The 16,525-nt window shown below is 40.6% G+C and overlaps 1 protein-coding gene across 1 annotated transcript in view; it reads left to right on the top strand.

Annotated features, from left to right (window-relative positions):
- Positions 1-283: 283 nt before the first annotated feature.
- The window catches only part of C7H16orf89 (chromosome 7 C16orf89 homolog), a 189,610-nt gene continuing 173,368 nt past the window's right edge, over positions 284-16,525 (top strand). Inside the window, exon 1 of the mRNA XM_063932361.1 lies at positions 284-492. Coding sequence (XP_063788431.1) covers positions 321-492 — 172 coding nt within the window. The 5' untranslated portion in view covers positions 284-320. The remainder of the gene's footprint in view (positions 493-16,525) is intronic.

Genomic DNA, 16,525 nt, shown 5'->3' with positions numbered 1-16,525 from the left:
TCTCTCCAAGTTTTGACACAAATGCCCCCATAATCTTTAAAAAAATGGATAGACCTTGCTCCATACTCCATCTGTATTTATTTATTGATATTTACAATATGCTGTATTTTTGTATGTATTGGAACACTTCCATTGATTTCTGCACATTTCTGCTTTTTAGTAAAAGGTTAATAATTCATTAAAGAATCCTCCCACAGCCAGAACACATGATTAGCTACACCCAACACTCAGGTCTTGAGCTATTGATATTGAGCCAACAGCTAAGTCTGAGAAAACACATCTCTTTGTACAAGACAGGTATAAGTGCAGGGAAGTTGACAATGAAGATCGCACTTTTGCTTGTTCTGTTGGCGGTGTGTAATTGTTCTGAAACACATAATGAAATGGCACTTAGAAATGTTATTTCAGCCATTTGGAAAGCGGTTTTACTTTTGAAGAATGAAGACAAAGAATTCAATTTGGATGGAATGGCAGGATTCAGGCTCTTATTAGGTACTGTATGAAGATTCATTGCATTAAGTCATTGTTTAGATAAGAATAAATGTAATGCTCATTTCTAACATTGTTGCATGTACGGTATAGAATCATTTCTTTTTCTAGCATCAGTTTTATACCAACATAAGTAATACTTTTATATACCAGTTAAACATATTTGCTTTTAGATACATTTTTGAATGTATGCAATTGTCAACCAATTATTTATATGACTATCATAAAAGTAGAATAGAGCTTTATATATCTAAGTTACCAGTGAGAAAATAGAGTTTGTGGGTTTTTTTTGTGGTGAAATACATAATACAAGTCTCAGTTTCTGCATTTAGCGGTCAATTATTAAATAATTTGACAGTTCTAGCTAGTATTTACACAATCATTACCTTTCAGCATGACTTGATGGGTTTGTAAGCTGACAAATAACAGTGAAATAATATTGTAATCATCAGGTTATTTATGTACTGTAAGATGGTATTGTAAGCTAGTGTTATGCTGAAAAGTACTCATCTTAATCAAGAATATTATTTATAATTGTTAATTTATAATATTTTGAATGTATGTGGTAACAGGAAAAAAGGGGTACAAGAACTTCCATAACATGTTTCATCAATATTTTGCAATCAGTGATGCTTTGCACTTTCAAATGCAGCCAGTCCAAATTCTAACATATTCCTATCTAAAAATTGTTTAAAAACACATAAGAAGCAGTTTGTTACAGAAAGTAAGCAGTTCTTGGAAATCTTTAAAGGATAAAATTAAAGGATAATATATTGTAGTCGTGTGGATTTGTGTCTACTTAACCAGACATGATCAAGAGTCTACTTGTCCCTGACTGTCTTTTACTATTAATTAGATCAGAGGTAGGCAACCTGGAGCAGTCCAGCTGCTGTGGAACTACACATCCTGGCATGCACTGACACAGTTTTAATGTTATGGCATGCTAAATCTGTTGCAGGGCATGCTGGGATGTGTAGTTCCACAGCTTCTGGAGTGCCACAGGTTGCCTACCCCTGAATTAGATCAATTGTGGGTAACCTGCTAGATCTAGGGCACCTGACATTTGGATGCCAACTCTTGCAAAGTGCCATACTGTATGTCACAGTGTTTTTACTTAAAAAAAAGGTTCAGTAAACATACGTGTATTTTGTAAATATATCTCATGTAATTAATTAATGTAATCAAATATACTGCTGGGAATCTCTTTTGCAGCTAATGGCAAGTGTTAAGTAAATAATTAGTAACAGTAATAAGCAACTGGAATTAATAGTGGCTAATAAAATGCCAGCATAAACATGGAGCCCAATAATGTGCCAGTACTAACAACATGGAATATTAACAATCGTCTGATAGTAACAATGGGCAGTATATGCCAGCAATATAGGTACATATACCTACTATGCCAAGCACAATGCCTATCAATATGCCACAAGCAGCAATGCCCAACAGAATGCATGATTATTAGTGCCCACTTTTATGCCAAAAGTAATATTGATATTAATGCTTGTTAATAAGCTATAAGTGAAAGTAGTGCCCAATCATTTGAAAGCAGAATCTCTAAGCATTAATACATCTTAGGTAGAGACACGTATGAAAATGTGGTACAATATTACAGTCTGATCACTAGAAACTGATTATGTGTAACATTCAGGCTGGATAGAAGCAATTTTTAGAGTGAACCAAGCTCATTATTTTTTTTAAGCAGTTGGCATGCATCGCCCCTTATTGCAAATAGCACAATCATTAGTATTAAAACTGTAACATGAAAACTTTCCCAGATGATGCACTTACCACTTCCCAATGGCTGTAGTCAGCATTTGTCCTGTTGTTTTCTTGACTCCAATACAAGTACTTGTTTTACCCCAATAAAGATCTGCATCTTCTTTGATTGTTTTTACTTAGTTTGTAATTTTTTTTCTTAAAGGATTATTATTATTATTATTATTATTATTATTATGATTTATGCTTCTTGGTTTGTTCAATTATTTGCTTGCTATCTTCATTGGGTTCTAATAAATTATTTATAAAATTTTTGGCGGGAGTCTCATATTGAGATGATTTTACATTCAGCAATAACAGCACCGCCATTAATATTTCCCCAGAACAAGTACTGGATAATACAATGGCAGCAATAGCAGCAGCACCAATAATATGTCCCCAGAACTAGTACTGGATGCAGGGCTGTTTCTAGACAATTTGGATCCCAGTGTAAACAGTAAAAATATGTGCCACCCCATAGACATTCTAAAATGCACCCCCACAGACACCCAAAAAAATGTTTTAGTGCACGCCCCCACTTCTAATTAGGTTTTTCATTACTTTTAAATGACCTGCTTGTTGCAAGGGGTTTCATGCTCTGGGTTCTATGCTCGTTGTCAGGGGTTTCATTTAGAGATTAGTTCCCAGAGAAAAGAACCCCCCTGAACTTCATGATCTGAGCCCAGATCCAAGTCCGGCTGGGAACTTCCTGCCAGACTTGGAAACCAGAATGAGGCAAAACGCCATCATCCCGCTGTTGGATTCTCGTGGGTTTTGGATTCCATATAACCAGCCACGTGTCACTGCCATTTTCACTCTATACTTGGAGAGTGAAGGAGACAGACCTCTGTCTCTCTGTGGGTGGTGGCATCAGGTAGGGTCAGGTAGGGTTGCTGTTCCTGTCACTGTGGTGTCACTGTGCTGTTAGGGGTGCTGTCCTGGCTATCACTGGTGATTCATGTGCTGTTAGGGGTGCTGCAGCTGTACATGGGTGTTGCTGTCCTGGCTGTCACTGTGTTGTATAGGGGGCAGTTGCAATGTCCTCCTGTGTGCTGTAAAAATACAGGGGTGCTGGCCCTGTCTTTTAAGCTGTAAAAATTCAGGGGTGCAGTGAAAATAAAAGTACACTGGCCCTGTATGCTGTAAAAATTCAGGATTGCTGTTGTTAAAATAATATTACACTGGCCCTGTATGCTGTAAAAATGCAAGAGTGCTGTTGTTAAAATAAAAGCAAACTGGTCCTGTATGCTGTAAAAATACATAAAAGTACACTGGTCCGATATGTTGTAAAAATTCAGGGGAGCTGCTGTTAAAATAATATTACACTGGCCTTGTATGCTGTAAAAATTCAGGGGTGCTGTTATTAAAATAAAAGTACACTGGCCATGTATGCTGTAAAAAAATCAGGGGTGCTGTTAAAATAAAAGCACACTGTTCCTGTATGCTGTAAAAATTCAGGGGAGCTGTTGTTAAAATAAAAGTACACTGGCCATGTATGCTATCAAAATTCAGGGGTGCGTTGTTAAAATAAAAGTACACTGGTCCTGTATGCTGTAAAAATACAGGGGTGCTGTTGTTAAAATAATATTACACTGGCCCTGTATGCTGTAAACATCCAGGGGTGCTGTTGTTAAAATAAAAGCACACTGGTCCTGTATGCTGTAAAAATACAGGGGTGCTAATGTTAAAATAATATTACACTGGCCTTGTATGCTGTAAAAATTCAGGGGTGCTGTTGTTAAACTAAAAGTACACTGGCCCTGTATGCTGTAAAAATTCAGGATTGCTGTTGTTAAAATAATATTACACTGGCCCTGTATGCTGTAAAAATGCAAGAGTGCTGTTGTTAAAATAAAAGCAAACTGGTCCTGTATGCTGTAAAAATACATAAAAGTACACTGGTCCGATATGTTGTAAAAATTCAGGGGAGCTGCTGTTAAAATAATATTACACTGGCCTTGTATGCTGTAAAAATTCAGGGGTGCTGTTATTAAAATAAAAGTACACTGGCCATGTATGCTGTAAAAAAAATCAGGGGTGTTGTTAAAATAAAAGCACACTGTTCCTGTATGCTGTAAAATTTAAGGGGAGCTGTTGTTAAAATAAAAGTACACTGGCCCTGTATGCTATCAAAATTCAGGGGTGCTGTTGTTAAAATAAAGGTACACTGGTCCTGTATGCTGTAAAAATACAGGGGTGCTGTTGTTAAAATAATATTACACTGGCCCTGTATGCTGTAAAAATCCAGGGGTGCTGTTGTTAAAATAAAAGCATACTGGTCCTGTATGCTGTAAAAATACAGGGGTGCTAATGTTAAAATAATATTACACTGGCCTTGTATGCTGTAAAAATTCAGGGGTGCTATTGTTAAAATAAAAGTACACTGGCCCTGTATGCTGTAAAAATCCAAGGGTGCTGTTGTTAAAATAAAAGCACACTGGTCCTGTATGCTGTAAAAATACAGGGGTGCTGCTGTTAAAATAATATTACACTGGCCTTGTATGCTGTAAAAATTCAGGGGTGCTGTTGTTAAAATAAAAGTTCACTGGCCTCGTATGCTGTAAAAATTCAGGGGTTCTGTTAAAATAAAAGCACACTGGTCTTGTATGCTGTAAAAATACAGGGGTGCTGCTGTGAAAATAATATTACACTGGCCCTGTATGCTGTTAAAATTCAGGGGTGCTGTTGTTAAAATAAAAGTACACTGGCCCTGTATGCTGTAAAAATCCAAGGGTGCTGTTGTTAAAATAAAAGCACACTGGTCGTGTATGCTGTAAAAATACAGGGGTGCTGCTGTTAAAATAATATTACACTGGTTTTGTATGCTGTAAAAATTTAGGGGTGCTGTTGGTAAAATAAAAGTACACTGGCCTTGTATGCTGTAAAAATTCAGGGGTTCTGTTAAAATTAAAGCACACTGGTCTTGTATGCTGTAAAAATACAGGGGTGCTGCTGTGAAAATAATATTACACTGGCCCTGTATGCTGTAAAAATTCAGGGGTGCTGTTGTTAAAATTAAAGTACACTGGCCCTGTATGCTGTAAAAATTCAGGGATGCTGTTGTTAAAATAATATTACACTGGTCTGTATGCTGTAAAAATACAGGTGTACTGTTGTTAAAATAATATTACACTGGCCCTGTATGCTGTAAAAATCCAGGGGTGCTGTTAAAATAAAAGCACACTGGACCTATATGCTGTAAAAATATAGGGGTGCTGCTGTTAAAATAATATTACACTGGCCTTGTATGCTGTAAATATTCAGGGGTGCTGTTGTTAAAATAAAAGTACACTGGTCCTGTATGCTATAAAATTTCAGGGGTGCTGTTAAAATAAAAGCACACTGCTCTTGTATGCTGTAAAAATTCAGGGATGTTGTTGTTAAAATATTATTACACTGGCCCTGTATGCTGTAAAAATCCAGGGGTGCTGTTGTTAAAATAAAAGCACGCTGGTCCTGTATGCTGTAAAAATACAGGGGTGCTGCTGTTAAAATAATATTACACTGTTCTTGTATGCTGTAAAAATTCAGGGGTGCTGTTGTTAAAATAAAAGTACACTGGTCCTGTATGCTGTAAAAATGTAGGGGTTCTGTTAAACTAAAAGCACACTGGTCTTGTATGCTGTAAAAATACAGGAGTGCTGCTGTTAAAATAATATTACACTGGCCCTGTATGCTGTAAAAATCCAGGGGTGCTGTTGTTAAAATAAAAGTACACTGGCCCTGTATGCTGTAAAAATTTAGGGGTGCTGTTGTTAAAATAAAAGCACACTGGTCCTGTATGCTGTAAAAATACAGGGGTGCTGTTGCTAAAATAAAAGTACACTGGCCCTGTGTGCTGAAAAAATTCAGGGGTGCTGTTGTTAAAATAAAGGCACACTGGTCCTGTATGCTGTAAAAATACAGGGGTGCTGTTGTTAAAATAAAAGTACACTGGTCCTGTGTGCTGTAAGATTACAGGGGTGCTGTGAGAATAAAGGGGCACTGTTCTGTGTGCCATAATAATAAAGGGGTGCTGTCCTGTGAACTGGAGTACAACAATTTGGAGGAAAAAATAGTGGAAGATCAGGAAACACTTCTAGTTCCTAGTACTAGTGCCGAAGCTGCTGCTGCCACCAGTAATGACATTGACGACGCAATTCCATCAACGTTGTCTGCTAAGGCCGATGCCCAATGTCATAGAGGGCATGTAAAATCCAAGAAGCAAAAATTAATAATCAGAAAAAAAAGAAATGGTCTGATGAGAAATGTAAAATAGGCAATATGCCATTCAAGACACAAAGTGGCAAGGAAAGGCTAAGGCTGGTGGCTTAGCTTCTCATGAGGATGGAAGCCCTCTTCCCTCTTGAAAAATTTAAAAAGATTAATCTTGTTAAAGCACAGGAAAAAACAACTGTGCATTCAGAGATATCACAAATCCCCAAGGAGATTCCAAGTGTGTCCGTGGTTGCGATGTGTAGGCCTGACCTTCCCAAGAATGTATGGAAAGAGGAGGCTCCTACCACCATTTGCACGCCCCCTGCAAGTGCTGGGAGGAGCACCACCAGTCCAGTTGCTGATAATGAGATTGAGGATGTCACTGTAGACGTACACCAGGATGAGGCGGATATTGGTGTAACTGGCGCTGAGGAGGAAGTTGACGATGAGGATTCGGATGGTGATGTGGTTTGTTTGAATAAGGCACCAGTGGAGACAGTTATTGTCCATGGGATGAGAAAGCCCATTGTCATGCCTGGGCAAAATACCAAAAAATCCACCTCTTCGGTGTGGAATTATTTCTACACAAATCCGGACAACAGGTGTCAAGCTGTGTGTTGCCTTTGTTAATCCATAATAAGTAGGGGTAAGGACGTTAACCACCTAGGAACATCCTCCCTTATACGTCACCTACAGTGCATTCATCATAAGTCATTGTCAAGTTCAGAAACTTTGGTTAAGAGCGTAAGCAGTCCACTGACATCTAAATCCCTTCTTCCTGTGTACCCAAGCTCCTGCAGGCCACACCACCAACTCCCTCAATGTCAATTTTCTCCTCAGTCAGGAATGTCAGTAGTCCTGCAGGCCATGTCACTGGCAAGACTGATGAGTCCTCTCCTAACTGGGATTCCTCCGGGGATCCTTGAGTGGTACGCATACTGCTGCTGCTACCGCTGCTGTTGTTGATGCTGGGAGTCGATCATCATCATCATATTCCAAATGTATGTTCCAATCTCACCATGTAATCTGCCTATTGCTATCTGCACCTATGCAAATCATCTATATTCCAAATGTATGTTCCAATCTCACCATGTAATCTGCCTATTGCTATCTGCACCTATGCAAATCATCTATATTACAAATGTATGTTCCAATCTCACCATGTAATCTGCCTATTGCTATCTGCACCTATGCAAATCATCTATATTCCAAATGTATGTTCCAATCTCACCATGTAATCTGCCTATTGCTATCTGCACCTATGCAAATCATCTATATTCCAAATGTAAATTCCAATCTCACCATGTAATCTGCCTATTGCTATCTGCACCTATGCAAATCATCTATATTCCAAATGTATTTTCAAATCATTTGTTAGACAGTTTTGTGATTTATGCTTTTGTTTGTAATTTAAAATACCTGTGTTTCAAAGCTTGGTCAGTGCCGCATATTTAATTAAGGCTGACTGGGCTGGTGTTTGTTTAGTCAAACACTGTGTAATGTAACACCTTTGATTAGTGGGACAATTGCCTCAGCTGTAGTTGGGTCAATTTCCAATAGTATATCTGTAACTTCAACCATGCACAGCTGTGCATGTCAGCTGTGCGTTCCAATACTCAAAGCGTTCCTTTCTCTAAGCGTTTTGAAAATGAACAGTTAAAAAAACAGTTGAACAAACATTGAACAGCATCAAGAAAGAAATCTGGAACATTATGTGGCCTCTCCTCACCTCTGCCATGAGAACACCAGGACCAATGCCTACTACTTCTCTGTCCAAGAACATCATGACTGCCCCCGGGACTACCCCTCAAGCTGAGCAGGGAACTGAGGGACGTGCACATCAGGACCAGACTTTGCTGGGTCAGTTCCATTGGACATTAGTGTGCACCCCACATTCTCACACCCACCCGCACTGCTCTCATGAGACCAGGACATTTATCTTTTTCACAAAATAATGTTAGTACAGTTTTCCTGCAAATGTGTCTTTCTCTTCTCTTTCTTCTTACACGGTACTTCCACCCCACTGTGTGCTATTCCCGTAATGTGTACCTCCATTGGTTGCACACCCTGCCAGCAGTAACCTATGCAGTGCACCCCACATGGCTGCCCCGGATGGTTCCTCCGTGGGCGGGGTGTGCTTCATTTGGATCTTTCCATGCAGGTTATAGCATACTCCTACACACGTGTCAGTTCTCCCATACATGCATTTGGCCCCTGTATGGCTCATCTCCCACTGTGTAACCTTTGTAGTGCGCCCAACATGGCTGCCTTATCTGGTGCGCTTGTGGATGGGATGAAAAATGCGTGGACCTGATGTTTTTATTGGAACCCTACTCTGAACTTAAGGACTCTGCAATCTCCCCATTTTGTGTTCTCTTCTAGGGGTGGACTATTCCACCCTGGGTAATCCTACGCAGTGCGCCTAAGATGGCTTCCGCACCTGGTGCCTTGTGAGGGTGGAATACACAACCCCTGGAGGTTATTACTCAAAATGCCTACATCAATCATGCATTATTCTTTCTGTGTCTTTGTCTGTGTGGTTTATCTTTTGATGTAATACTTAAATCTTCTGTATTATGTGCATTGTGTGAGTTCTAGTTGGCGCCGCGGATGGCTGCCTCGGTGCTGCTCTGCCAAGCAGCCTTAGTTTTTAGTCTTAAATGTATAATATGTCTACTGTACAGTTGCATATGTGCAGTATGAACTCATGTGTAATGTTTGTAATGTATGCTACGTTTTTCCTCCTTCATGTTGCTGCTTGGCGATGCATTGTACCACAAAGAATTCCTAGTGTACGTGAGTACACCTGGCCAATAAAGCTGATTCTGATTCTGATCCCAGAGGGGAAGTCGGTAGACCACTTGTACTACTTCAACTAAGCAATTGACTGTCCAACAATCCTTTGCGAGGATGATGAAATATGACAGCAGTCAACCTGTTGTAAAGCAGATTACTGAGGCCATAACAACTATGCTGGTGTTAGATGTGCGTCCGGTATCCGCCATTAGTGCAGTGGGATTTAGACATTGATGAACGTACTGTGTACCCGGTACCAAATTCCGTCTAAATTCCACTTCACTAGGCAAGTGATTCCCGGACTGTACAGGGACATAAAAAAAAGTGTCCTCAGTGTCCTGAAAAATGCAGTTGTACCCACTGTCCACTTAACCATGGACATGTGGACAAGTGTAGCAGGGCAAACTAAGGACTGCATAACTGTGACAGCCCACTGGGTAGATATATTGCCTCCTGCAGCAACAACAGCAGCGGCACCAGTAGCAGCATCTTACAAATGCCAAACTCGTTCCTAGGCAGGCTACACTGTGTATCACCGGTTTCCGTAAGAGGCGCACCGCTGACAACCTCTTACGGAAATTGAGGGAAATCATTGCACAATGGCTTACCCCACTTAGACTATCCTATGTTTGTGATATCGGACAACGCCACCAATATTGTGCGTGCATTACATCTGGGCAAATTCCAGCACGTCCCATGTTTTACACATACAATTAATTTGGTGGTCCGGGATTTTTTGAAAAATGATAGGGGCGTGCAGGAGATGCTGTCGGTAGCTGAAAAATTGAGGGACACTTTCAACATTCAGCGACTGCATGCCGAAGACTGTAGCGCCAGCAAACACTCCTGAACCTGCCCTGCCATCACCTGAAGCAAGAGGTGGTAATGAGGTTTCAACAGTCTATATGCTTCAGAGGATGGATGAGCAGCAAAAGGCCATTCAAGCCTATACATCCACCTACGATAAAGGCAAAGGAGGGGGAATGCACCTGACTCAAGAGCAGTGGAGAATGATTTCCGTGTTTTGCATGGTTCTCCAACCCTTTGAACTTGCCATGCGTGAAGTCAGTTCAGACACTGCCAGCTTGAGTCAGGTCATTCTCCTCATCAGGCTTTTGCAGAAGCAGCTGGAGAAATTGAAGGAAGAGCTAAGATGGAGCGATTCCGCTAAGTATGTGGGACTTGTGGATGGAGCCCTTCATTCGCTTTGCCAGGATTCAAGGGTGGTCAATCTGTTGAAATCAGAGCACTACATTTTGGCCTAGCTTTTAAAACCGCCATCCTGTCTGCCACTGCAGTGCCACTCCTAGATGGGCCAGGTTTTTGTGCCGCCCACTTGTGTTGTTTAGCTTAGTCATCCAGTGACCTCGGTGCAACATTTTGGCCTGAAAACAATATTGAGAGGTTTTCAGAATAGACTGGAAATTAGTGGAAATGTATGTTATTGAGGTTAATAATACCGTAGGATCAAAATTACCTCCAAATTCTGTAATTTTATCTGTTTTCATGTTTTAAAAAAAAATAATCCTGATCCAAAACCCGAAAGGGTGGTTTTAGCAAAACCAATCCAGATCCAAAACACGAGTGGAGATCCAGATACAAATCGAAAATGCAAACCCCAAAAAAAGGGCCCGCCGCACATCTCTAGTTTCATTTTGTGCACGCCCCTGATGAGGTGGCATCAGTGTCGGACTGAAGCATAAAGGGCCCACCAGAGGGAATGAAGTGGTAGGGTCCCATGTTTAGATGTGTGTCCAGTCTCCTGAAGGGGTGTGGCCAGCCACCACATTGGTATGCCTAACCATGAGAGAGTGCATGGGCTGGGCCCCTTGATAAATATATGTAGTAAATACTGCTAATGCATGCATGATAATGTACCAGAGTAAACACACCATAGTCCTGTGCAGTATAAGGTAACATGTATACTGTACAATTCAAGTGCACAGTCTGGAACCTGGTCTATAGTGGAGGGGAAGGGCAGACAGTGGGGCCCACTGGTGGTTTCCCCTGTACCCCTTTGGGCCAGTCAAAGCCTGGGTGGCGTGATCTCACAGGAAAAGACTATCTTACATCCCAGATTTTGACCCTGCACCAAAAGACCTCAGCCACCACAGGAAAGCAACAAATTCCACCATTTTAAGCCCCACACAGTAATGCTTCTTGCACCATATCAGAATCAGCTTTATTGGCCAAGTATACTTACGTATACTAGGAATTTGTCTTTGGTTTTCTATACAACAGCCAAGTAAGTAACAGATTAGCAGGTGTGTGTGTGTGGGGGGGGGGGGGGGGAGGGGGGGGGCAAGTAATGTCATACAGATAAGAATACCGTAGGAACACAAGTGAGTTACTTGTACGTCTAGTCAGTCAATGTTATATTATACCACACACCGCAATGCCCTTGATACATTGTGCCCCACAGTAAGGCTTCTAATTACTTTTAATTTACCTGCTTGTTGCCAGGGGTTTCATGTTCTGTGTTCCATGCTCATTGCCAAGGGTTTCATGCTCTGGGTGTCATGCTTGTTGCCAGGAGTGTAATGCAGTTTTCAGCTTCTGTTATATTAGGCTGCAACAAGCACTTCTTTCCTTACTGTATGGAAGCATGTATAGAGACGGTATGGGACCGCAGGAGGGATATTTATTGATTTTTATCTATTCCCATGAATGGATGAGTGCACTGATTTGCCCAGGGCCTTCAGCGCTGTTAAGATGGCCCTGACTGTATAACCTGGTTTATTTATGACTACTAGCTATGTGTACCAACCTGGCTTACGTATGACTTCTTATTCTGGTTATCTGTAATCCATACTTTTGCCCTTAAATGTAAAGCATACAGTATACTACTGCTGTTTATGATGCCACCAACAGAGCAGAGGCAGTTCTAATCAATTTGGTGCCCTAGGCAAGATTTTGTTTGGTGCCTCCACCCCTCACATGAAAAAGTATATGACCTCACGGAAGCGGCATTGTTTCACAGAATGTTGTACACTGGCCACCACAAGTGCAATAAAGCTACAGATGCTAAAGTGCCTGCAATAATTCTATAGCCTGAAATTGCTAATTAGAATTTATAGTAGATGCCCAGATGCCCCTAGGATTTTCAGATGAACCTAGCATTTGCGTATACTGCCTATGCCTAAGGCCAGCTTTGCAAAACAGAACCATCTTATTGAACATTTGAGTCATATATTCTGTTTGTCTGTTTGTGATTTAGTTATTTGAATATGGTGCAATAAATGCACTCATCTCTTTGCAATTCTCAAGCGCAGTAACCAAAATGTTGTGCTATGGCTACCAAAATATTGTACCTACATTAGGTATTTACTGAAGCCACATCCTTAGTTAAAATGCTGGTTACCTACTGTATTCATTATTTCAAACCAGTGATGTGTGGTCATATTAGGCAGGGGAGGCTGAGCCTGCCCTGCCATACTCCAGCATACTCCAGAGTTTTGAGTAAAATTTTTTAAAACAATACAATGAAGACATTAACAATGTATTAACTCAACTCTATCATTCTAATCATTGTTATAGTCAAAACTCACCCAATTTGCAGTGCCCTGCTGGAGATACAGGGACAGTCAGAAAGAGACCAGAGGTGAGGCAGCCATAACCTCAGCTTCCACTTGTCATAGTCAGAAACTGCATATATATATATATATAGAGAGAGAGAGAGAGAGAGAGAGAGAGACCAGGCTATCATTGCTGATCCAATAAAGGTTCTCACCTAAGTGAATTCCTGCTACACCTGAGTATCTAGATTTCACTTCAAGTAGTCGACCCATGAGGATTGGCGGATGACTCAAATAGAAAGCCCCTCTGATACTAAGGGTTTTTATATTGCTGTGTCGGGTATCCATATCCGCTTATTTTTGATAATACTTACCATACAGTTAAGGTAAAAACCGTGGAGAAGCACCACCAGGATAATATTGATGAAAACTAATCCTATCATACATTGAAGTCGTGACCCTGTGCCATTCAAATAGGTGGTTGGAATTCCACCATTCATGGTACACCTTGAATTCACTGGGGTGTTACCAAAGGTGGAGGTCATAATATATACGAAATATTGCACTAGGAGGCGCCTATTCTCACTTTTGTTTTCCAGATTTTAAAAAGGTTAGCCTGAACAGCAAACCATTGGAGAAAAGGGCTGCCACCTCATAAAAAAGGGGGAGTGTACTGAAAAGCATAGGACATCCAACTACCACAAAAAGGAATAGGACATTTCGAGCTGTGAGGAAAGGAGTAGCGCCAATTACCACCCACATATTTTTTTCATATATATATATATATATTCACCTTGACAAAGGGGCGTGTGAGCCCCGAAACGTTGGGAACTTATTCTTTCTGAAATACAGTTTTTTCTTGATTTACAAATCCCTTGAGTGCCGCTGCTGTTTGGAAGAAGAGTCTATATATATATATATATATATATATATATATATATATTTATGAAAAACATTTCTTAGAGATGAACGGGTTCGGTTCTCTGAGAACCGAAACCTCCCAAACATCCCGTCCCGAGCCCAGATCCAAGTCCTGCTTGGGACTTCCCGCCAGACTTGGAAACCAGTACGAGGCAAAATGTCATCATCCCGCTGTCGGATACTCGCAGGTTTTGGATACCATAAAAGGAGCCGTGCAGCCGCCATTTTCACTCCAGTCCTGGAGAGTGTAGCGATAGGACATGTCTCCTCAGTATCTGTGCGGGAAATTGGTGTGGTGGATGGGGTGGCGACCTGCTCTCTTATGTGTCATTCCAGTGCTGTCTTGTGCTGCATTAGTCCAGTGGTGGTGTCTTGTGCAGCATCAGTCCAGTGGTGGTATCCTGTGCTGCCATAAAACCAGTGGTGGTGTCATAGTAACATAGTAACATAGTATCTGAGGTTGAAAAAAGACAATTGTCCATCGAGTTCAACCTATTTGTGGTCTCCTATGCATGATGATTTGACTAAAATTTCTGACTGATGCTGCTGTCAGCCGTTGCATTTTATCCCTATTTATAGTAACTATAATGCATGACTATGCACCATACCCCTGGATATCCTTATCCATTAGGAATTTATCTAACCCATTCTTAAAGGTGTTGACAGATTCCGCCATTACAACTCCCTCGGGCAGGGAATTCCAAACACGTATTGTCCTTACCGTGAAAAAGCCTTTACGCCGTATTGTGCGGAATCTCCTCTCCTCTAACCTGAGCGAGTGTCCACGAGTCCTCTGTGTTGATCTAACCAAAAACAGGTCCCGCGCAAGCTCTGTGTATTGTCCCCTTATATATTTGTAGATGTTGATCATATCCCCTCTTAGTCTCCGCTTTTCCAATGTAAACATGCCTAGTCTTTCAAGCCTTTCCTTGTATTCCATCGTCTCCATGCCCTTAATTAGTTTGGTCGCCCTCCTCTGTACCTTTTCAAGCTCCAGGATATCCTTTTTGTAGTACGGTGCCCAGAATTGTACACAGTATTCAAGGTGTGGCCTCACTAGTGATTTATATAACGGGAGTATAATACTCTCGTCCCTAGCATCAATACCCCGTTTTATGCATGCTAATATCTTATTAGCCTTCTTTGCTGCAGTCCTACTTTGGGTACTACTGCTTAGCTTGCTATCTATGAGGACACCTAAGTCCTTTTCCAGTACAGAATCCCCTAATTTTACCCCATTTAGTAGGTAGGTGTAATTTTTGTTCTTGTTACCACAGTGCATTACCTTACACTTGTCTGTGTTGAAGCGCATTCTCCATTTGGCTGCCCATGCTTCTAATTTAACTAAGTCGTTCTGAAGAGACTCTGCATCCTCCTCTGTATTTATAGCCTTACACAATTTGGTATCATCTGCAAAAATTGACACCATGCTCTCTAGACCTTCTGTTAGGTTGTTAATGAAAATATTGAACAATAGCGGTCCTAATACTGAGCCTTGCGGCACACCACTTAGCACTTCAGTCCAAGTTGAAAAAGATCCATTAACCACAACGCGCTGCTCCCTATTATCTAACCAGTTTTTGACCCAAGTGCATATTGTGCTTCCTAGCCCTGATTCTTGTAGCTTGTAGATAAGTCTCATGTGTGGTACAGTATCGAACGCTTTGGCAAAGTCTAAAAAGATTACATCCACGTCTTTACCCTGATTTAGGTTTGCGCTTACTGTTTCATAAAAGCCAAGTAAGTTGGTTTGACAGGATCTGTCCTTCATAAACCCATGTTGATTCCTTTTAATGACCTTATTGGTTTCAAGGAACTTCTGAATACTATCTCTTAGAATACCTTCCAATACTTTCCACACTATAGATGTAAGACTAACTGGTCTATAATTACCTGGTTCAGCTTTACTTCCCTTTTTGAATATAGGCACTACTTCCGCTATACGCCAGTCTTTGGGAACCATACCTGATATAACTGAATCCTTAAAGATCAAAGATAGCGGTTTTGCCAGTTCAGAGTGAAGCTCCATTAGAACCCTTGGATGAATGCCATCGGGCCCTGGTGATTTATTAATCTTTAAATGTTTTAATCGGTCACAGACTACTTCCTCGCTTAAATAAGTACCTATCAGTGTGATATTCTCATTATTGAGATTGTGCGTCAGTCCCTGAATTGGGTCCTCTCTAGTGAATACTGTTGAAAAAAACTCATTTAGTGTGTCCGCTATGTCATTATCGTTTTTGCTTAAGACTCCCAACTTGTCTTTTAAAGGGCCTATACTCTCCTTCTTTAATCTCTTGCTATTAATGTATTTAAAGAATTTTTTGGGATTCGCTTTGCTTTCCTTTGCTACTAGTTTTTCAGTTTCTACTTTAGCCGCTCTTATTTCCTTTTTGCAAATTTTGTTACATTCCTTATAGTGCTGAAATGACTCTGCTTCCCCGTCAGATTTGTATTTTTTAAATGCTCGCCTTTTCTTGCCCATAAGTTCCTTAATCTTTTTGTTAAGCCACATCGGTTTATGATTTTTATTCCTTTTTTTGCTGCTCATAGGAATAAATTTGAGTGTATTTTTAGCTAGCAGGAATTTTAGTACCTCCCATTTCTCCGTAGTATTTTTTCCTAAAAACAAACCTTCCCATTCAATATCCCTGAAAAATACTCTCATCTTTTCAAAATTTGCTTTGCTAAAGTTTAAAGTCCTAGTTGAGCCAGTATAGGGCTGTTTATAGAAAGTGATATTGAATGTGACCATATTGTGGTCGCTGTTTCCTATGGGTTCCCCTACTATAATACCTGATACCAAATCCCCATTGTTTGTTAATACCAGGCCTAAGATTGCATTGTAC

This window comes from Pseudophryne corroboree, chromosome 7, assembly GCF_028390025.1.
Source record: "Pseudophryne corroboree isolate aPseCor3 chromosome 7, aPseCor3.hap2, whole genome shotgun sequence".
NCBI lineage: Eukaryota > Metazoa > Chordata > Amphibia > Anura > Myobatrachidae > Pseudophryne > Pseudophryne corroboree.
The sequence above is the reverse complement of the archived record's forward strand: the minus strand, read 5'-3'. Positions and strand labels throughout refer to the sequence as shown.